The sequence below is a fragment of the Quercus robur genome, chromosome 7 (assembly GCF_932294415.1).
Source record: "Quercus robur chromosome 7, dhQueRobu3.1, whole genome shotgun sequence".
In the NCBI taxonomy this organism is placed as follows: Eukaryota; Viridiplantae; Streptophyta; class Magnoliopsida; order Fagales; family Fagaceae; genus Quercus; species Quercus robur.
In genome coordinates, this window is record NC_065540.1 from 22,964,052 (window position 1) to 22,988,136 (window position 24,085).

General features: G+C 34.1%; 3 protein-coding genes across 3 annotated transcripts; 2 read left to right on the top strand and 1 right to left on the bottom strand.

The window, feature by feature from the left end:
* Nucleotides 1-2,347: 2,347 nt before the first annotated feature.
* On the top strand, nt 2,348-2,719 carry LOC126691180 (uncharacterized). Its single transcript, XM_050386244.1, has one exon. It carries the CDS (start codon nt 2,348-2,350, stop codon nt 2,717-2,719), a length of 372 nt encoding a protein of 123 aa, XP_050242201.1.
* Nucleotides 2,720-9,870: 7,151 nt separating this feature from the next.
* LOC126692806 (peroxidase 3-like) lies at nt 9,871-12,953 on the top strand. The gene is made up of 4 exons (XM_050388574.1): nt 9,871-10,173; nt 10,334-10,525; nt 12,089-12,251; nt 12,349-12,953. The coding sequence occupies exons 1-4, from the start codon at nt 9,964-9,966 to the stop codon at nt 12,762-12,764; spliced, it is 981 nt and encodes a 326-aa protein (XP_050244531.1). The 5' UTR covers nt 9,871-9,963; the 3' UTR covers nt 12,765-12,953.
* A 1,203-nt stretch (nt 12,954-14,156) lies between these two features.
* On the bottom strand, nt 14,157-14,408 carry LOC126692808 (ATP synthase subunit 9, mitochondrial-like). The gene has a single exon (XM_050388576.1). It carries the CDS (start codon nt 14,379-14,381, stop codon nt 14,157-14,159), a length of 225 nt encoding a protein of 74 aa, XP_050244533.1. The 5' UTR covers nt 14,382-14,408.
* Nucleotides 14,409-24,085: the final 9,677 nt, after the last annotated feature.

The following is a 24,085-nucleotide window of genomic DNA, read 5'->3' on the forward strand; positions in this document are numbered from 1 at the left end:
TATAATTAAAAATTGTCCTCTATCCATGACAAACAGGGGTCAATAGATCACACAGCAAAGATTAACCCTAATCAGAGTGTGCCTATTCTAATAGCACTTGATAGGTCAAAAATGTATTGACCACTTTGGTAAATTAATCAATTAATTAGCCAAGTTAATTAATTTGATTCAATTACATACAATAAGCGTGGTAGCATAAACAAATTACCAATAAAACTAAATGCAGCGGAAAATAAATTTGACACGGGTGATTTGTTTATGAATGGGAAAAACCACCAAGGCAAAATCCCACCGGGTGAATTTAAGGTCACCACTCCCAAGAATCCACTATTATTAAAACAAACGGTTACAAGTAAAAGAATCCCAGTACCTTATACCAACCTACAGTTGAACTCTTACCCCAATACACAATTGGACTTGTAATGTAATGACAATCTCTCATTTCAATGCACGGCTCCAAGTACGTGACTAACCAATCGATGTACGGATCTCAGTACATGACTAACACACCAACTTGTGAAGGATGTTGGCTACAAAGTTATTTAGTTCATCTAGACGATGAAGATCAAGAAGCTCTTTGGTTACAAAACCCTACGGCGTACAAACACAGCAACTTCTTCAAAAGAAAGATGAACTAGGGCAAATTGTCTCTGGTCACAATATGCATGAATAAAACCTTTGCATCAAGTTTCTTCAACTGAGACGGCCCTTGAAATAATCCCTATATATGTCTAGGGTTGTGAAAAAAGAAAACCTAAACACATAGCTTGGATATGCGTGAAAAACAGATCTGGAAATCTAAATTTCATAATTCTCGATAGATAGGGTATCTGTCGAGCAGCTGTCGAGCATCGGGCTAAAATCTCCTTTTAAACCTCGATAGATACAATCTGTCAAACTTTAAAATATAGCACTTCTTTACTTGTTTTTTGAACAGATTTGCATGGTTTTAACACTTGGACTTGAACTCTTGTTCCTTGAAGTATTAAGCACATCCTAGATCTAGCCAATTTCAAGTAAAGTGTGTTTTATCAAATGATTAGCCAATTCTAAAAGACGTATGTTCATAACATGTTCCACATATGTCCTAACACTCTTGAGTTAACTGGACACCCCATAGAATTGCATGGACTTTGGCTAGAATAGGAGAACCTTTTCCAAATGTTTTTCCCCAGATTTTTAGCACATCACCTCTACCATCTCTTGCGATGGTTGGTGGAGCTTGAAAAATGCAGCCACAAATACTACTACTTCCTTTTTTTATATCTTTCCTAGCTTGATGTTAGCATTTGCTAAAATATTTAGTATTGTCCAAAATCAAACATTAATTTATCAGTAGGACAATGATAAAGTGAAAGAATGTCAATTTACACACCATCTCATTGCGAAGATACAATTCAAAACTCTAGGGAGACTATGGCTAAGCTGGTTTCACTTATGTTTCTCCAAGTCCTTCTTGTTGTTGTCTTAGACCTCAATAATGGAACTCAGATTCTACAGGAAATACATTTACATGTCCTAAAGACAAGGCTATTGTCAAAAAGAAAAGCACAAGAGTACATTTCTTGAAAACCAACTCTTGCATCTACTTTACTGGGACTACATTTTATGATTGTTTTGTAAGGGAATTCTGTTTAGGAATGCACTTCTTTCTTATGTAAATTTTTGAGATTTATAAAATTTCAATGTTTCAGTTTTCCACTATACTGACCATCTTGGTTTTATTACTTTCAAGCAAGCTGCATAAAGAAGTTCCTCTCTTCCATATGCAATTGCATTCTCATATTGTATTTGAAACATCCATGCCAGATTCAAGAATCTCCTGTGGAAGATGGTTTGGAGGATGCTCCTTGTAGGTGAGGAGCTGGAGAAAAGATCTCATATCACATCCACAGAGTGTTTCTTATGCAAGAATGCGGTTGAGACAATTGAACATATTTTCCTTCAATGTCCGTGGACCTCTCAGGTATGGCTTATGGCTCCATGGCCTTTAAATATGTCCAATTTATCGCATATTGATATTATAGAATGGGTAAAATGTATCATTGATCCCAAAATGAAATTGGGAATAAGGGATGAGGAATCCCTTCATTTCCAATTATATGCCTCAATTGTGTGTGACAGGATTTGGATGCAGAGAAATAAGGCTAGATTGGGTGAAGATATTGGTTCGGTGGTAGATCTAGCTAGGAAAATTCAGAGCTCTTTTAACGAACAAAAAGCCGCTTGGTAAGAAGTTCGTGGGGAAAAACTAGAATTGATTGAGTCTAGTTGGATCCCTCCTCCTGCTGGTTGGGTGAAATTAAATTCTGATGCTGCCATAAGAGAGAATAAAACTTCAGTTGTAATGGTGGGCAGAGACAATCATGGCAGAGTTGTTTTGGCTTGGACTGACATTTTGGACTCGGGAAGCCCCCTGTGGGGTGAAGCTAAAGCGGCCTATGCAGCAGTTAATAAAGCAATTGATGCTGGGTTCAAAAAAGTTATAATAGAAGGTGATGCTTGGAATGTTATTGAACCTCTTAAAGACAAAAAGTCATCATCTGAATGGACTATTGATGTAATATTGCAAAATATTTTAGCTCTTTGTAGTCTGTTTGATGATGTTTCTTTTTCTTTTGTGAAAAGAAAGGGTAATTCCTCGGCTCATTTGTTAGCCCTCTGGGTTGCTTTTTGTAACAACTCAGGGCCTGTCTCCATCTCTAATCCATCTTGTTAGTGGCTCAAGTTTTGGAAAGAGATGGGCAAAGGCCCATGAGTTCCATGCTGTACCAGTCATGGTTTCCTTTTGTGAAATAAAGATGTTTATTCAGCAAAAAAAAAAAAAAAAAAAGACACATCATGTGTAAAATTTGGTAAAAAAAAGATAGGTAATACATTAAATCATTATTGGTAGTCATTGATAACCAAATAACAAGCGATCCATATTGTTAGAGATATATTAGCCCATTAGCATAGGCCCAAGCCTAATTTTACTTTGTGTGCAAGCCAAGTCTCCTACTTGTACTAGAAGTCTATTAGTCTAGGGTTTAGTCTATTATATATACACATGTTATAATTCATTGTAACACAGGATTTGTACTACATTCTAATATATTATTGATGTAGTCCTTTAGGATTTCCTCCGTGGATGTAAGCCGTTAGGCTGAACCACGTAACTCTCGTGTGTTACTGTATTCTATACTTTATGCTTTCGCTTCCACATCTATACTAGCATATTCAACATGGTGTATCAATGCTAATATTTAACATGGTATCAGAGCCACCTTTCTGTGGTCATGGTTTTCTGTCCTTACGGTATATTTAAGAGCAATCTTTGTCTTCCTCGGTGTTTTTTTTTCGCTGCATTCATCTTCTTTGGCTTCCTACTGCTGTCGTCAAAACTCTTCGGTACAGTCAAGCCACCGTTCGAAGTCGCATCAACACTACAAGACCATTGCCTTCCTCAAACTACCGTCACAGAACCAAACTTCATTCAAGGGATCTTCTCAACCTTATCAAATCTCAAGATTTCATCAAGTTTCCATCTTGAGTTTGAGAGGGGGTGTTAGAGATATATTAGCCCATTAGCATAGGCCCAAGCCTAATTCTACTTTGTGTGCAAGCCAAGTCTCCTACTTGTACTAGAAGTCTATTAGTCTAGGGTTTAGTCTATTATATATACACATGTTATAATTCATTGTAACACAGGATTTGTACTACACTCTAATATATTATTGATGTAACCCTTTAGGGTTTCCTCCGTGGATTTAAGCCGTTAGGCTAAACCACGTAACTCTCATGTGTTACTGTATTCTATACTTTATACTTTCGCTTCCGCATCTATACTAGCATATTCAACATAGTGTATCAATGCTAATATTTAACACATATATTGTCAATAATGACCATTCATGATTAAAATTAGTGTTCTTCTCTCTCACTCTCTTTTATAATGGTTGAGACCTGTCATAAATCAAAGAGACAAAGACTATGGGAAATTTCTTAGAAGTTACTGTCTAGTTCTGTTTGCAGGGATGTGACGGTTCTTTTCTATTGAATCACAAAAAGGGCAATCAAGCTGAGAATGAATGATGGATGTTCTAACGTTGTGTCTTGTGGAAACACCATAGATTTGGACCTTTGGGAGTTTGTGATGCCGAAACAAATTGTCCAACATAAATTTTAGGGAAAAGTACACGAAACATTCACGAAACACAAAACATTCACTTCTGTGCTGCCCCCCCCCCCCCCCCCCCCCCAACCCCCCCCCCCCCCCCCGCAAGTTGAAATTTTGCTTGTAAAACTTAACTTCCCTATGGTTTTTTTTTTTTTTTTAATGCATAAACAATTTGATTGGTTCACACTAAACTGTCGAGATTCTTAAGTGTAAGACAAAACTCAATGTAATTTTGTTTTATGTAAAAACTTAGAATTGCATTTTCACATAAAACAACATTACAAGAGGTGGTTTGTGTTACGCTAAAAAACCGAGGGGATTAAAGGTTGTAATATACTAAACTTCCATGTTTTTAGAGAAGTTTAAGTGTATTACAACTTCACTTAACTTCCATATTTGAGACATTAATACTCTTGAGACTTAACTTCCATATGTTTTAGAGAAAAACCTTAAAGAGGTTTTGTCTTTCTCCCAAAATTTTGTGAAATGAATGTTGATCACGTAAACAGAAATTTATTTCAGATCAGTGGAGCACGTTTGGAGGTTTCCCACTGGACAACAACATGGGATAGTATCAATTATTGATGCCAAACAAATATGCCAGCTCTTACTACCAACCTATCAACACTATTAAAAGCAAATTTTAGTACAGTTAGAATTATAATTAAATGATTTTTTTTTTACGAATTAAAACTTTTAGGAGAATTACTGTAATAATTTACTAAATTAAGCATAAAAAATAAAAAATAAAAGAAAACCTTGTGATTCTATTAGGTAACTTGGTATTTGTGTTAAAATTTTCCAAGTGTTTTTTTTTTTTTTGATAAAAAAAACTTTCCAAGTGTTATTATGGAGTTCTATAAGTTGTGTTATTTTTGCCAAGATCAGGATCACACGCCATTTGAAACTCTTTTACTGCTTTTGTCTTCAAACATTGATTGTGCACAATTTCTCTGGCAAAGGTGGCACTGACGCTACATTGGATTGGATCCAGTCCAAATGAATTGGCTGAAGAAACTCTTTTCCTGCTTCTGTCTTCAAACATTGATTGCGCACAATTTCTCTGGCAAAGGTGGCACTGGCATTGGATTGGATCCAGTCCAAATGAATTGGCTGAAGAAGACATTTAAGGCTTTTAAGACTAGCTAGGTACAGCACCACATTGAGATGGACCCTAGGTAGAAAGAGTCAAATCATTTGGTGAAAATTATTAACACTTGGAGTCTGGAGGGAGGTTCTACCTTCGCTAGAGATTTTAGTATTTTACTGTTTCCACACAGATAAGATAAGATCACTCAAGACAATTTTTAAAATCAAGTACCATTTTGATTTGTCATTTTTATTTTTTGTTTTGTGTTTTGTTTTTAGCACCATATGTCACTTTAAATAACCGTAATAAAGCAACTTTAATTCTTATTCTTTTTAGGTAAACAATTGTTGCCTGTGAAATCTCCAGCCCGATTTGAAGGGGAAACAAGTGTCAGAGACAATTTGGATAGTCCAACCTCCTTTTAACCTTTATGCTTTAGAGTTTTTGAATAGGTTGAATTATATATTTTAGCATTTTGTTTTTGCTTCAATTATCGCGGCAATATTTTCAGAAGGAACTTAATTTAGTTGATATGAAATGGTTTTCAAACTACATAGCCGCCATTACGCATTAGGAACATATAGGTGAATCTCTATCTAAAAAATACAACTGCATGGCAATAATGCACACGCAAGAGGAATTTTTGTTACTTTATCACCAAGGATCCAACATGGTCCTTTGTACTAGTGTCAATGGTCAGATCTTATTGCAAAGTGATTATTTTCTGACTTCAAAAGAAAAGGACGAACCAAAAAAGAAAGGCAATCTTCCAATTCCCAGGGTCCCCTTATGGTTTTTAAATTAAAGAATGACAGCCCCACAATGATAAAAGCAAGCTTTGAATAACCATTAATTGCTGGCATATATAATGCCTTTTTCTTTTGTGATTCTGCTATTTGCTTTCTTGTCACCACCTCTTATAAACTTTCCTCAAGGAATTTTCATGCTGGACCCTCCATTATTGAAAAACAATTCAATAGGAACTTCTTTTGATAATTAGGAATAGTAGAAAGGAATAGTAGTACACTTTAAAATAGAGCACACCCCCACAAGTTAGGTACCCCGTCCCTATCCCTAGTTTCCAAAATTTAAGGAGTTGTTCCAAGAAATCATTGCAAAAAAGTTTCATTCTATATCAGCTAAGGGACAATCAAGTGAATCAACAGTCTGAGCGGTAAGCAATGCACATTGAAAATGAGCCCAACATGTTCAAAATTCAAATCAAATTTTCTTTTTGACTTGGTAGGAATGAAGAAGTGAATTATTTTGACCGCATGCACACTATCGGATATGTTTTGACCCGACTGCAATGAAAGTAAGTACACAGTAAAATTTTAGCTCCTAGGTGTTTTTTTTTGTTTTTTTGGTTGAGATAATTTTAACTTATAGTGTCCACTTTTGATGATAGCTCTTTATCATCAAATCAAGATACTAATCAGTTTTTGGTGTAAGCGGGAATTAAACCCAATATTTTTTATTCAACTATCAAAAACTTTATCAAATGAGCTAACTAGAACTCACAATTTAGCTCCTAGGTTGAATGAGCCATGCTCGAATACTTAAATCTTAATGATTTATGCGTCACCAATCACATAAAGATAAAGGTAATTAAATAAGAAAAATGTTAACAAATACCTTAAAAGTATTGGTTTAGGAATTATTTTAAGAAACGTTTTATAAAAAATAGAAGAAAAAAAAAACAAATGATTTTTTTTTTTTAGTTTTTTATATTTTCAATAAGGAAAATGCTAGAGATACAAACTATTTTATAATATATTTTACAAATTGCTGATGTAGCGAGTTGTTATTGATAAGTGAAAAAAAATAATATTAGTGGTAGACTCAAATAAGAACTAGTAAAAATTGGTCACATCAAACATTTATAAAAATATTGTAAAATAGTTTGTAATAAATACACTAAGAGCTATTCACTTTTCTTTTCTTTTTTCTTTTTTTTTTTGAGAAATACCAAGAGCTAAGAGCTATTCATTGATTATAGAAGTGACATTAATCACATTTATTACCATTACTAATTTCTAAGCATTTTGTAGTAGCTAGTTTTACAATTATTCATGCTGAATTTGGCTTAATGTCTTAAACTTCATTATATAGTAGGAAACAAAGTAAAGAAAAGCCTTGTAGCTGAATTGGCACCTCCCCATGCACATAGTGCTTGGGGGTCTAGGGGGAAAAGGGTTCAAGCTGCGGGGTTAGCAGCATGTTGTAATTATTTCTCAAAAAAAAAAAAAAAAAGTAAAGAATGTGTCTTAAATTCTTAGGGTCCGTTTGGTATGTGTGTTTAAATAACAGTTTTTAGTTTTTTTTAAAAATATATGTGGATGAAAAAGTGTGTGAAAATACGTATAATAACTGAAAGCATGTGTTTAAATTTACGTACTAAACGGGACCTTAATTAGTAGAGATACTGTTTTTTTCTCAAGGAGATGGGCTTAGGTGGGCGGCTGTTAACTCTTCCGGTGTTTTATTATTTTTTTTTTGGGGTAGTTTTTAATAACTATTCAAAAGTTTCATAATCCAAACCTTGTCACATCCATTGAAGCTGTTTTTAAATCGAATGGACAGTAGATGGATCGTACAAGTATTTTTCCGTTACGTAAACAGAGAAATAAAGGACTGTAGAACCCCCACCCCCCCCCCCCCCTCCTCTCTCTCACTTTCCCTTGGTTTTTCAACACAGAATTGTTCTTTTAGTAAAGGACTGTAGACCCACCCTTCCCTTGTTATTTCAACATAGAATTGTTGTTCTTGTCCAAATGCTTTAAATTTTGGATTCCTCGAAATATTCCTTGACGCTCCTAACAAATTATAGGATATATTTTGTAGAAATCGTAACTTTTACCCCCTTTAGCGTTGCTTGGTTCCTTCTAAAATCCCTTTCTTCTTTCTGATTTTATAGTAGAGGCGTGCTCATGTAAAAAGAATTCATTCCCTTCAAAAAAAAAAAAAAAAAAAAAAAAAATGCCAAAGACCAATTCTTAATTAACACACCTTATTCGTTATGTGTCACACTTTTTAATTTCTTAATTGTCTATTCTATGTCAGCATACCATATGGGTGGCAGAAGGTACCCAATATAATAGATTAGGAAAGTAGACAGCTCATCAGTTGTAGGAGCGAGTGAGTACATTTTTATTTTTTCTCTCTTTTTTGTCTTTGTGTATATAAATTTTTTTGGTAGAAAATGTATATAAATTTTATTCCTTGGAGCCATATGCTAATTTGCTTTATCTACCAAACCCATGTTCTTATGCTAGCCACCGGTAAAATTGTTAAAAAATTGTCCCTATTATATACATTCAAATTCATGTCATAAACTATACCTAAAGCAACCAATGATTTCTAATTTTACACGTTACCGTTTAGAAAAAATATATATTCAATCAATACATGCCTTAAGGCCCTAACTTAGGAACTTACTATTCTGGTCGTATAAGGGGGCAGCCCTAACAAATCATATTATTTACTAGTCAATCTATATATATAATAATAGGTAAAATTAAAAGAAAATTCGGTTAGATTTCAAATTTAAATTCAATTAGAGTCTTATTTTGCGTCACGTGTTCTATCTAATTTAAGTTTTTAAATATTTGTGTCAAGTGAGTTAATTCAATGCAACAATTGGATTTTAATTAAACTAATTTTGCACCATGTGTCTCATATAATCTAATTTTTTTTAAATTTTATGCCAAATGAGTTAGTTTAGTGTAAAAAAGGAAGAGTCCAGTATAAATAAATCATTAAAAAAAAAATTGAATGATTTTATATTTATGAACTTTTTTTTGTGTATGACTAAAAACAACTTAAGTTTATAAGTCATTTATGTAATATACCATAATTATGTATGGTTCATTACTAACTATGTAATATATATATTAACTTTTTAAAACCAACTTTTTTAAAACCAAAGTCTAGAGAAAATTTGTTTCTCAAATAAAAAAATGTCTAGAGAAAATTCAATTAGAATCAAAATTAGATTTTGCTTTTGTTAGCTTTCCATATAAATTAAATTGTTTAGATTTTTTGCTGTTTTTTTTTCTGTAAACTAATGAGCATTTTTTTGTAATGTTTCTATTAAGATAATTTGTATGAAAAGATATTGAATGTAACAAACTGTAATTGAAATGAATGATCTCATGCACCTATTCCAATTCAATTTAGGAGATACTATTTAGCCAATTTATTATTTTATTTTGTGTTATAGTTGGTAGAATTTCATTGACAATAATTGTGAATTGATATTATATTTGTAGTATCCAATAATAATCTTCAAAATTATATGTAATAGTAATGTAATGAGAAATATGGCGTAAATGAAAATTGTAAGGAAAAACTATTTTAATATCTCCAAATGTCTTGGTCGAATTATGTCCTACATGTTTAATAACTCAAACTAACATCAATAGTATCACTACAATTCATCATTCCCGTGTATAATTAGTACGGTTACATACTAATTGTATATAAAGTATGATAAAGTTTTGCCTAACCACATGTTGGTTAACTAGGTGAATCGACTTTGTTCAACTTGCTTCTCATCTATAGGCTGTGGGCCACAGGCCCTGTAGCTAAAGGTTATAAATCTCCCCCTTAGCACCTTATGGTTTCCAAATTATAAGTACATTTTTGCTTCCTCTCCTCTAAAGAAGTTCTTTTGACATACATCGTTTCCAAATATAGTAACTCAGACTTGAAAATGGGGTGGATAAGATGTTTTGGGAAAGCAATCTTAGTTCTTTTAGGATTTCTAGGTTCAACACAAGCTCAACTGCAGTTGGGTTTTTACTCTAAGAACTGCCCAAAAGCTGAGAAGATTATTCAAGACTTTGTTAACCAGCACATCCACAATGCTCCATCATTGGCAGCTGCCTTCTTAAGGATGCACTTCCATGACTGCTTTGTCAGGGTTTGTGTCAACTCTTTTATCTTCTCACATGAACTTTTTTTCCACACTGCCTTTCTTAGCTTATTCTTCATGAGTGTTTTAGTATATATGAATGTAAAGATATTGCCTCTTTTGGTTGTAGTTACTAACAGAGAAGTTCATGTTTTTGCCTCTTATTCAGGGGTGTGATGCATCTTTGCTTCTGAACTCAACCTCAAATAACCAAGCGGAAAAGGATGCTACTCCAAATCTGACAGTCAGAGGTTTTGACTTCATTGACAGAGTGAAGAGCCTAGTTGAAGCTGAATGTCCTGGCATAGTTTCTTGTGCAGATATCGTTGCTTTGGTTGCAAGAGATTCTATTGTAGCCACAGTGAGAACTCAAAACAATTTTATTCTAGCTCTATCCTGCATATATACATAACTTTTTCACTGCAAATTTTATAATTTCTGAGTTGATCAACCATGATCAACTCAGCTATGTCTACTGTGTACTACTCACAGTTGACCAACTCTACAATTATTAAATTTATAGAAGAAAAAAAAAAAAATTTGTGTCTTTAGCCAACGGAAGAGCCAAGGGTGGCGAGAGCCCAAAAACTGATATATATATTTTTTTTAATATATATATATATATATATATATATATAAACACACAATATCTAAAGGGTAATAAACAATTTTGCTCTGATATATGTCACGCAACCATATATAAAAAATCTAAAGGGTGGCGAGGGGTACCTCCCCAAAATAATGTCAGGCAACCATGTTTGAGGGCCGATTTGCCGCCTTACATATATCAGAGCAACCATATGTTCATATAAATACAAAATATATTTTCGTCCTTTCACAACTACATTAAAGTTTAATGGGTCCCACTTCAACCTCATAGTTTTGTGCTTTGACACGTTTTTACTGCTTTAACGGTTTACCTCTCTCCGCCCAATTCAAAGATAAATAATGTTATCTTATCTACACAAATTTTTTTACAACAAATTTCATAAAAGTTGACAAAAAAAATTTTACATCTATTGAGTTGTTAAGTTGATATTAATCTTATTTGGACCAATCATTCAATCATTTTATTGTTTATCATTTACAACTTGCCACTAAAGTGATTGTAAAAGATTTTGTGAAAAAAACTATTAGATTTATTATTTTTGAAACATATACTTGTAATCAATTGTGATATATACTTGTGAAAAAAAATTTCACAAGATATATACTTATATCCTTAGTGTTTACAATAATGATCTTCGTATGATTGAATAATTATACATCCTTCGGGGCTTTTTTTGTATAAAAAAAATTAAAAAAAAAAGATATATACTTGTGAAAAAAAAAAACTTTTGTTTTCTATATTTTAATACTATGAAATATATTTATTTTGTTATTAATATTTTTTAGATTAATTTTAGTTTCAATCTTGGTTTCCTTAAACTGAAATCATGGCTCTACCATTGTCTTTAGAAAAACTAATAGGGTAATTACACACTTGAGATTTTACAAGATAACACCCTCTAAATGTTTCATGAGATGACACTTTCCTCTTGAGGTTTGTATAAATGTAACATTAAAGTTTCCATTGAAAAAATATACTTTAAAAAAAATCATATTAATTTATACATGCCTTAAGAAAGGACTGTCATTCATCCATAAATATTAAAGGTGAAGAGTTATTTCGTCCATAATTTGGATAAGAATCTTTCATAAAAATGGAATATATTGTTAGTAAAATCACAATTTGAGAGAATATGAACTTAGTTGTTGCATTTATACAAAACTCGAGAGTGACATTCTTCCACAAATTTGAAGAAATAAAAGTGCCGTTTTGATAAAGAATGATGGTGTTTTAAAAAAATAAAACCATAATCTTTCTTTTTATGAGTAAGGGAATAGACCATTTTTACTAGTTTCTATGTTATGCGTTGGACAGGGAGGTCCATTTTGGAGAGTCCCAACTGGTCGAAGAGATGGGACAATCTCTAATGGGTCAGAAGCCTTTAGCAACATCCCACCTTTTAATGGAAACTTATCCACTCTCCAGACACTATTTTCCAACCGGGGTCTTAACTTAACTGACCTGGTCTTGCTCTCAGGTAAGCTAAGCATTGTAATTTCCTAGCACTTGTTTCTGTCATATACTAAATTAATCTATATTGATACTAATACATCATATTAATCAATTTTTTTCAGGTGCTCACACCATTGGTATGTCTCATTGTTCATCATTTTCATACCGCCTGTATAATTTCACTGGTGTGGGTGATCAGGACCCAGCTCTAGACCCTGAATATGCTGCCAATCTCAAGGCAAAAAAGTGTACAAATCCTAATGATAATACCACAATAGTTGAGATGGACCCTGGAAGTCGCAAAACATTTGACCTTAGCTACTACTCACTTCTACTTAAAAGACGAGGTCTGCTCGAATCCGATACTGCTTTAGCTACTAACCCCACAACTAGGACTTTCGTCACCCAACTACTTCAAGGACCAATTCAAAATTTCTATGATGAATTTGCCAAGTCCATGGAGAAAATGGGTCGTATCAATGTTAAGACCGGGTCAACCGGTGAGATTAGGAAGCAATGTGCAGTAGTGAATAGCTAGAATCCTTTTTTTTCGTTCTTTCTTTAATTTGATGGATTAAATTTCATGGTTTTGGTACCATGCTAGTTTGAAATTGTTTGTTGTGGTTTTGTTATATTAATTTGTTGTGCGAATAAATGTAGTGCTTCATTGTAGTTTTCCTTTCTTTACGTTCTTTTAAGAAAACCAAATAAAAGAGAGTTTATGATAGATTGAGCTCCTTCTCTAAAATCTCGAATCGAACCAGTATACTTGTGTCATTCTCGTTTCATTTTCTATGAAACTGGCTCTATTCTATTCTCAAGCACTCTGCAAACGCTTCTTTTTCTTATTTTTGGCTGTTGTGGATTATTAATTGTTTATGAGGACTGTGGGTCTATTTGGATACCGTTTATTATTGAAAATTAAAAACGCTGTAACAAAATAATTTTTAAATGTGTAAATAGTGACGTGGGATCCAGTTTTAAAGTTGTTTTTGCTGAAAAAATACTTGTGGGTCCGTGAACAGTGTATGGGAGCCACAGAAATTAAACACAAACGTACAAGGCCCACTAAAAAACGCTATCCAAACTAAGTCTATATAGTGTAAACATTGGCTTATAATTTGAAAAATTCTACATAATAAAAGCAAAATGCTACATCGATCTATAATTTGAAAAATGTGACATGTACCAACTAATAAAACACACACCAAAGTCGTGGCCATGCAAATTTTGTATAATTCAATACAAGTTTTTGTGTATGTGATGCTAAAACTTGCTAACATCGTTTTCACTTCATTTACTAGATCGATGTCCTACACAAGAAATTATAGGAAACTATCATAATCATAAGCCAGAAAGACATTGTCTAGTAATGCCAGTACGCTAACAGCATGTGATTTTAGACGGCAGCAAACTCATTCAAGCTTGAAGGCAAGTTGCGACTACAAAGTATAAACAGCTATTCTCTATAGGCAATAGCGCGTCTTTTGTTCTGGCTGCAAGTCACTATTTCACAAGCTTGTCATCGATGGCAGAATTGGGGTTTTTTTTTTTTTTTTTTTTTTTTTTTTTTTTTTTTTAATTAAGAAGAAAATTAAGGGAATCAATTAATCAGTGAACGACACGCACTTTGCCAAACACTTTATATTATTATAATGTACATATTTGTCAACTTGTTAGATTACATTCACAGCCGGCTCTATCATATAAGCAAGAGAGGCAATCGCCTAAGGCCCCAAGTAAAAATAAATAAATAAATAAATAAAACCCTAATTATAACTAATAGGGCTATTTCTTTCGCTGTAATAGTATTAATTAAACTCAAATATTAGCCAAAAAATAAAATAATCAAGATCGTAACCAAGCCCACCTTCATTTTCTTATGTGAAAGATGTGCTTACTTTATGAAAGTTCAACCTTCTTTCTTTGATCAGAATACAAATGAAATAAAAAAGGCCATCATTGAGGCAAACGATGCAATAGCTTTGGTTAGAGCAATTCCCAAAATGGCATAACCAAATAATTGTTTAGCCAATGATGAACTTTGCGCCAGAGAATGGATCAAAGAACTGAACAAGTTTCCTATAACAACAACAGCTCCCGCCGAAGCAATTGTAGCAGCTTCGGCACCCATTGATTTTGCACCTTCTAACATCTTGGGTTGAGAATTTTTGTCACACTTTTTTATTCACAATTTTTTGTTATGGATTTCTCATCGATTTTTCCCCTCGTTCCTTTTATGTTGGGCACCCACCTTAACCCCCACCCCTAAAGTAGTAAAGAAAGGCTCTTTGGGGTCTAAATTTCTTTCTATCTGACAAGACAAACAAATAGGAAGGGATGGTTCTTTCATTGCATTGATAGAAGTGTCTAACTAGAAAAATATTTCTCTATTACTTTGAGAAGAGAATCGTTGGTTTGACTGACAAACTATGTGGGAAAATGGACTTTCTTTCTTTGATTTTCAGCAAGCATTTTGGGAAAGTAACAATTCTATTTAGTTTGGTTTTGGAAAATTTGCAGGTCGTGGATTAGTGCGTTCTATTTTTTATCAAAAGAGAATTTCTATGTTCATAACATTTTTTACAATAAATTCTAAGTGGTAGGTTGTTATTGACTGTTATTGGTGGTTAAAAAAATAATTTCAGTGGAAAGTTCAAATTAGAACTAGTAACATAACACTTAGGATTTGTTGTGAAAATGTTATAAATTTAGCACTTCTAAAAAAAAAAGAGCAATACAAAAAAAAAAAAAAAAAAATTCACAATATTTTTCATAACAGTTAAGTTGGTAAATTTTTATTAATTCTCATCTAGGTCCAACACTAACATCACTTTTTTACTTACCACTATTAATCTGTCACATCAACAGGTGTGAAAAGTTTTGTTTTTTTTTTTTATTATTGACTTTTTCAAAAAAAAAATTCTAGGTAGTTTATGTTAATTAGTAATTTTACATCTAAAACAAGATAATAAAATTTAAGCAGAATTAAATTTTTTTTTTAAAGTAATTTTTAAATATATAGAAGGTCTTAGTTCATTTTTTCATCTTAGGCCCCTAAATGCATCAAGTCACCCTTGTTACATCACTCGCAAATTATAGTAAAATGTGGGGTAAAATGAGTAAATACCCTTATTTTAAAACTATGTAGGAAAATGCTTCTATTTTAAACTATATAGCAAAATATCTCTGTTTTATGTATATTTTGCCACTTAAATTTTTTTGAAAATTTAAGTAGAAAATACACTTAGAATTTTTAAGTCAAATTCTACTTAAAAATACACTTATAATTTGATTTTAAGAATATCAAATTTTATACCAAACTCAAATTTGTTAAAATTAAGTTCTAAAACAAAGAAATTTTACTAAATAATTTGAAAAAAAATATATTTTATTACATAATTTTAAAATTAAGTGTTCACAGGTGTTCACAGGCTTTTTAAGTGTTCACAGGTAGTCAGGTATTCATTTTAGCAGTAAAAGCAGTAAAATGTGTGGCAAAAATGTGTGTTCACAGGCTTTTTACCCGCCCTCTCCCTACCGACCCTCTCCCTATTTGACAGATGCAGTCTAAATCAAACGGTTGGGCAGTAATGGTCAGGATAACTACTTTATTGCGACAGGAAGTAGCGATCTTTGTGGGGATGTGTGTTTATTTTTACAATATTTTTACAACAAATTTTAAGTGGCAAGTTATTACTAGTTGTTATTATCGGAACAAAAAAAGTAATCTTAGCGTTAGTTTGAAATTTGAACCAATAACAACTAACCACCTGTGATTTATTATAAAAATATTATAGATGTAACATCTCTCTTATTTAATTTGCACTTTGAACAGTGTGGGCCCTTGGGGGTCCTTTTGTAAGAGAGGAGCTGAGCTTAGAACTTTTACAAATAGGTGTTCGCTTGTTTTACTTCTTTATTTTATTTTTTATTTTTTTGAATAAAAAGGGAGCTCATAGCAGGTTAGCGCTGCTCTATATTTAGGGTTAATAAACCTCCTAACTTCAAAAAAAAAATTATATATATAAAATATTTTTTTATTAGTTTAATATTTTAATTTATTTTTAAAAATATATTTGCATACTTTGACTTAAATTTTGCACATTCTTATTACAAGTACTTTCAACTCTAAAGAGTAAGTGTTTGTGAATTGTAAATGTCACTTTTTTTATAAATTTATATTATGTATATGAGTGTGTCTAATATTAATTGTGTGTATTACTTTTTGTTATAATACTATTTGTGTGAATTATAATATATGTGAATGTTTGTGTATACAATATAAATTTATATAATTTAATAATTAGGAAATGGAAATGGTTTGTTATATGTGTGTGTATTATTATCATGTTATAATAACTTTTTATTATAAAGTTAGTAAAATTTAAGAAAAAAATTGTAAACTTAGTGTTTTTCCAAACATTTTTTTTTTTTTTTGATGGGATGTTTTTCCAAACATTTGATTGGTTAAGTAAACACCTAGTGTATAATTTTATGTATGAAAGAGTGTGGTTGTGTGCGTCAATAATTAATACAAAACTAATGAGTTTAGTTTATTCATTTAGTTTAAAATATTTTTATAAAAACAATAACAAATAGATAATAACAATGGCATAAAAATAAAAATGTTAAATAAACTTAACAAAATAAAATAGTAATAGGCTCATAGCTACCCACATTGGTAATAGATACTCATAATGAATTATCATATAACAATTCAAAATTTGAAAATTTGTAAAAAAAAAATCGTAAAACTTCATGTATTAATTTGTCGATAACTCGATATATTCAAGTTCTTTTGTTATTAAAATTTTTTAATGACCCTCCTAAACAAAATTTCTGGAGCCGCCACTAGCTCATAGTCGATCACTGTCTCGCTCACTTAAACTTGAAAACTTGAATTATACATGGTATAAGACTCTTCGTGCAGTAGTAGGGCATGTGAATACTCAAAACTCTCAACCTCAAACTAGCAAGACGAAGAGCTTTGTGTTCCTACCACTAAGTTACCCCCACGGATGGTACATCACCACCAGTTTATACACAAACTTGCAAGCCCCATACAAACCTCCTTTAGATAAATAATAATTAAAAAAAAATTAGTCAATAGTTGTTTAAAAGAGAGGAACAAGGGGAAGAGAAAGACATTTTTGTGTTTGATTATTAGACGCTTGGACTCTACTCCCTCAAACTTAATAGTAGCATTTAGCCCATTAATGGGCTAGCTAGGCCATTCTCATTATCAATGCTTAAAAAGAAATCCCCCAATTGAGTAGGTTTTGTGGGAGAGAGTTTGGTAGAGTAGCTAAACAACATATTTTCAGTTTTTAAAGAACATTACACACATTTTCACACACTTTTTTATCCGCATATATTTCAAAAAACTACAAACAACATTACTCAAACTCCTCTACCAAACGGGCCCTTAAATTTGTATCGTGCATGCCATCAGACTACGAAACTCAAATGGTTTTCTAAGTTTTTTGATAGAGGATGGCAATGGCCAATGGTATGTTGATTATTATGGGGTTGCCGAACGTCTAGCTAATTAAGTGGCGAGGATTCTGCACATATATGGTAAACATTTTTCTAAATTTGGTTCAAATTCCTTTTGATGATGACGATGAGCTCTTGATTAGTCCATGGGGACTAGGGAGTTAAATCTTATTGCCAATAAATATTGATAATTAGCAAGAGAAAGTAATTCATTAATTGTACCTTTGTTCAGCAAAATAGAACTAGGCAAACTTCAGTGGTTGGTTACTCAAATCTCACTCCTTAGTCCTTTCCATCCAACTCACATCTGGTTAGGTTTTTAAGGGGTTGGACCCATTTGTGCAAACTTTAGTGGTTTGTTATTCAAATCTCACTCCTTAGTCCTTTCCATCCAACTCACATCTAGTTAGGTTTTTAAGGGGTTGGACCCATTTGTAGGTTTGAGCCGCACTCAGGGCGGAGCCATGTTGCTCCTTGGGCCCCCCCCCCCCCCCCAAAAATAAATTTACTACACAGTATACATAGCAAAAAGATATAGTCCCTCAAAAAACTATAGCCAGCCCTTCCATTTGTTTAGAAGTTTTTTTTTTTGAAACCCATTTGTTTAGAAGATTTAAACTTTGTCTAACGTAAAATTTCTCATCAAATAAGATAAGGGCACGGTTTATATATATATTGAATAGTGTCAAGTTAAGGTTAATATATACCCTTAGGGCATTTTAGAGCATATATTAATAAACTATTTTTAAAAAGTTTTTATGGAAAAAAAAATGTGATTAACTTTTTTTACAGTAAAAGTGTCAAACCCATAAAATAATAGTTAAGCTCTCCAATTATCCAAAGACTTGTAATTAATCCAATGAACAATGACCTACTCTCTCCAAATAAAATAGATATTAGCCCATTTCAAAACAAAACTTTACATTTTCCTCTTTTTTCTCATTCTCAAGTTACGTGTTTTTCACTTTCTTTCTCCTCAATATTGCTGCCAGCCTCATTGCTTAGTTATTTTTAAAAAAGAAAAACAAAATAAAAACAAAAACAAAGCTCAACTCAACACAACTACACACAACTGAAATTAAACCCTCACAAAACCCTCTTGTTTCTCAAAAAAAAAAAAAAAAAAAAAAAAAGAAATTAAACCCTCACAACTAGTAAAAACAAATATGTCCTTTTTAATCTCATTATAGTAGAGTGAAACTTGAAAGTGTGTGAGGATGTGGGTTTGTGTTGGGAAATAATTTATTAAAATATTTTTTAAAATTAATAATATGAATGATGAGGTGGATGTTGCTTAAAATAATAGTGGAATTTGTTTTTCTTGAATGTGAGTAACATTTATATAATTGAGAAAAGAAAATAAAAATCAAGGTCTAACTAGAGACGGACTGTTACAACTTACAACACCAATTATGGCTATGGTCCCTTTGGAATTTTTTTTTTTTAAATGATATATTAATATATACGATTTAAAAAATGTTGGGACAGCAATAAATACCTAGTCCCCAAAGAATCCAAAAAATTAAATTTGCCAACTAACCCAAATTTCTGTCTGGTAACCCTCTTCACCATCACCCACCCCCCCACCCCCCAACAACCCCCAAAAAAATACTAGCAAAACAAAACAAAAATTTTATCACAAAAGAAAAATAAAAATCTCATCAACCCACGAAAATGCAAATGACTTATGAGTTATGATTGTTTGTTTCACATGACAATTTTTTTAAAAAAATATTATTTAAAATTAGAAGAGAAGTTTGACTCTTTAGGATTTAGATGCTACCATATTGTCTAGTTGTGCTTAAAAGATTGTTTAGTTAATAGAGTTGAAGTTACCAAAATTCTGAGGAGTTTGTATCAATTTATGCCTAACTGCTCCATCTATAGTTCCTCTAATCATATTTTCTAAACGAAACAGAGCCACTCCGAATTGATCTTGTAGGAGATTCGCTACAGACCGGTATTTCTTTATTTGTTTTCATCAGCAACATGACTTTTCAATGGAGAATCATAAATGGTTATATTATTTTTAGCTCAACCAATTAAGCATCATTAATTATTACATTACTTTTAGCTTAACTTTGAATCCTTAATAGTCACATGAATCTTTTTTGAGACCGCTTTTCTCTAAAACCCTCCAAACACTTTGTGCATAAAGATGTGTCAATTGAACTACAAAACTCTTGACAAAGTCTTATAAATCTTTTAAAGTCGATGATATTTTTCTATTAGTAATTAAATAAGTTTTATCTATAAGACTTCACATATCATGAAAATTACTATTGAAAATAGAACTTCACCGTTATGAGTATAATATAATTCAACATTCAAATTTTTTTTTTTTCAATTGTGCCATTGGTTGGTACAAGCTAGAAAATTAATAGACTACCAACTTGTTTATGGAGTGATTATATTTGAACTTACTATTTCAATTCATACCATGACTATTGAATATGCATTCAATCATAAATATCATCAAAATTATGTTTCACAACAAAATGAAAAATGATTTTCGATCGGGATCTTTAATCTTGTATAATGAAAAAAAAATTCTATGAAGTTTAGTATAAAGTTAATAATAGAGGGATTTAAAAGAACATTGAGTTTCATTTCATTTTGAATAATTATTGTAGGGACACGATACGAAACGAACCACAACAGTGTTGGTTTCGTACGTAAAAAGGCCCAAACAATATCATTTGTAGAGAGTGGGTTTGAAAGACTAGGCCTTGGTTACCCGGCGGTGGGTTTTTCGTGGTGTTCATACGTATTTAAGGTGTTTTCACCCCTGGAGTCTTTCTCCTGGAGGTGGACTGGGAGGCCTTCTTTTCTTGGCCATTTTTCCAGTCCTCTCTCCAGATTACTTATTTTTTCTTTTATACTAGCCTGCGTTCGCTTTCCTTCGTCCACGTGTAAGGTCGACCTTTCCAAGACTGATACTTGTCCCGCCAGTCCCAGACCAAAGTCGTTGGGAGTGGTTGATAAAGCTGAAGAATACGGCTCTGTTAGGTGCAGAGCCGTGTATGGGGAGGGTAGTAGGGGCAGCCTTTCCTAGATATTTTAGATTTTCTTTCAAGTTTGTCCCTATACCGTTTTTGCCCCTCTTCTCGGTGGAGCTTTGGGTCAGCCGAGGACTGGACTGTCCTCGGCTGCTTCTCCGGGCCATTTTCTGTTTTATGTTATTGAGCTTGGGCCATAGCCTTCTTCGGCTTGGGCCTTTGGACTCCCCATGAGCAAGTGGGCCTGGCCCATAAATTATTGGACCCCACAATAGCCCCTCAAAACCATGCTGTCCGACCTCCTGGTTGGAGAGGGGGGTTTTGATAATACCGAGCCTTTATTACGGCTCATTTAATTCAACCTTTTACCGACGTTGGCAACTCTCCACCTGCCCAGGAAATGCACCGGTCTACGAGATGTTCTTCTTGATTTGTTCACGATACGTTCATGTCGTTTGGTTATCCGAAGCATGTCTTTAATGGTTTCCCTTCACGAGACCTCTCAGATTCAATGGTTACTGATGGTGTGGGGGAGCGGAACGGGCGCATTATTGTTTGCAGATTTCCTTGGAGATCTGAACACATTTAGTACACTCCTCTTCTTCCCTTATATAAAGAGGAAAGACGAGAGTTGTTTTTCCCATATACGAATCCCTTAATCCCCCAGAAATCTGAAATCCTTAGATTCCTCCCAGAGTTTACTTTTACCTTCTGATTATACCTCAATCTGTAATACGTTCACCACAGTCATAGGCAATGAAGAAACCATTCCCCTCCCAAAAATACCATGTTCTAATAAAGCTCGAAATGGCTCGGTCAGGGCAAGGATGGTGGAGACTCAAGATTTGCCTCACCTTCCTTTCAGCCAAAATCCGAAGCAGGGACTCGTCACGTCATACTTTCGGCGTGACTGAGCCGAGGACACCCATGATCAATACCACCCGCTCCTTCATGAGCATATCTAACATGGCACCAGTGTGTTAGGAGTCAGGACTGGGGCAGGGACTAAGTGCCCCTGCTTCTTCCTCTCTTTGTTCACTGGCGCCTCCTTTTACCTCTCTTTCTTCTTCTTTCCACCACCAGATCCATCCTGGTGCTTTTCCTTCTCCCTCTTTTGCTCCTTCTTCTTCCTTTTCATCTCTTCCCTCTTCTTCTCCTCCTTCTTTTCATTCATCTCCTCCATCTTCCTCATTCATCTCCTCCATCTTCTTCTTCCTTCTCCTTCATCTTTTTCTAGAGAAGGTTCCTCTCTCAATATGGGCGATACTGAGGCAGAGATTGGAGAGACTTTGAAGACGAGTTTAAAAGACACCTGATTGTTTACTTATCTGTATTGCTAATGTTATCGTTGCTTCGGCAGTTCACATTTTGTATAGGATTGTTTAAACCCCTTTTTGTACGTTGTAATAATTCTTCATATTAATAAAAATTGTTATCAATTTACTTCGCATGTTCTATCTCTATATCTTTACAAATTTGCAAGTGCTGTTCGGCACAATAATATAACATTTGAATCAATGACAATTAGGGCCAAAATACTTGCTAATGAAAAGATGTCACCATAAATTTAATAGAATTGTTTGGCACAACAATGCCGACCTGTGAAGAACGATATTTACCCCAAAACATGCCGAGATGAGAACTAGATGCTCTATGCGGTGTAGGAAGTAACCATCCGAAGACACATCACCCGCAAAAATGAATAGCCCCCTCAGGCTACTGAGTAGTGGGGCGTTTCGCCATATTTTTAATATTCTTATTGGCCTTAACCATTTTACAGTATTTGAGCCGAGGACTTTCCTCATTCAAGTAGTTGGTTTTCCATAGGTTTGAGTCCGAGGACCATGGATGCTTTGGTTCTGTCCAAAACTTGTATTTTCTTTGTAAGTAGTTGGTTTCCCCATAGGCTTGAGTCCGAGGACCATGCAAGGCCTTGGTTCTGTCCAAAACTTGTATAGGTGTCGAGCAGGAGGTTATCCTCGGCAATGGCTATTCCTCGGCGTGGACCGTAGCCCCTAAGCTCCCACACAGAATGGGCCTGGGTCGCGAATTCACTAGGCCCACAAATTAAGAGGCATTTCTATAGTCTTTGGTCACGCGGTACCCTTTGGCGTCCCAGTGTTCGAGGCGCGCCTTCACGAGAGTCTTCTAATCTCATGGTTGCAGGTGGCGTTGGAAATTGATCCGGAGCCATTTTGTCTGTAGCGTTCCTTGGGACGCTGCGTGAATTAAATGCCACCACCTTATCTTTTTAAATAAATAGGAGAGGAAGTTGCTTTACCTATACACAAATCCTTCAGTTTCCTCCCAAATCACTACTCCAATATCCGGTGCTATCCTCCCTTAGTATAACATGTTTGAGGCGCGGGGTGGGGTGAAGGAACTCCCTCTGCCACAGCGGCGCCGGGTCCTTACGAGGTTCAAGGTAGTATGGTCTGGGCATGGGGGGCACAGATTCAAGAACATACTCAGTCTTGACGAAGGGAGAAATGGTGTTTCTCCTTCTTTTAGTCAAAATCCGAAGCAGGTTCTGTACACGCCAGATTTTTGGTGTGTCAGAAGAAAGATTCTCCGCCATCATCGCCGTCTGCCTTGTCGCAGGCAAGTTTTGGGGTAGGCTCCTCAACTTCCGGCTCCCTGCACCTTTTCTTCGATGGTGTGAGCCTCAAGTTGGGTTCCCTGTACCTTTTCTTCGGCTGCGCTAGCCTGAAGCTAGGCTCTCTCTGCACCTTTTCTTTGATGGTGCAGGCCCCAAGCTGGGTTCTTTTGCTGCCTAAGTAATGGGCATGCAAAAGTATTGAGGAAGAAGAAGGTCTTGAAGCAGTAGTCAACCTCTCCTCTGTGCCACCTCCTCGGCTTTATCTTACCCTCTTGTACCTTTCTTTTCAATTGTGTAGTTAGCTTTAGTAGCCAACCTCTCGTCTGTGCTGTCTCCTCGGCTTTATCCTATTCTCTTGTACCTTTCTTTTCGATTATGTTGTTAGCTTTGATATAAGCTGATTCCAGCTTTTCATTGTACGCTGTACTATCTCTTTGTTTTAGTAAAGAGAGAAATTTATTTACTTGTTTCGAATATTTTTCTTTTTGCAACACTACTTTGTGAATGGGTCTGCCCCATGTGTGTTTTTCTTCAATGATACTTAGAGCAGGCAACCTTGAGACATAATCCAACTAATTCTGATTCACCGACACTACCAAGCATTATAACGATAATTCATAGTAAGTTAAACTTAGGAAACTAACCGAGGTGACAGTTGAATATTCTGTAATAAGTGCGAGAATACCGTCCGAGAATGATAATCTCTAAATAATTCATCCGAGGAGTGACTGAGCAGTAGGGAACTCCGATTGTGTCTTAGGC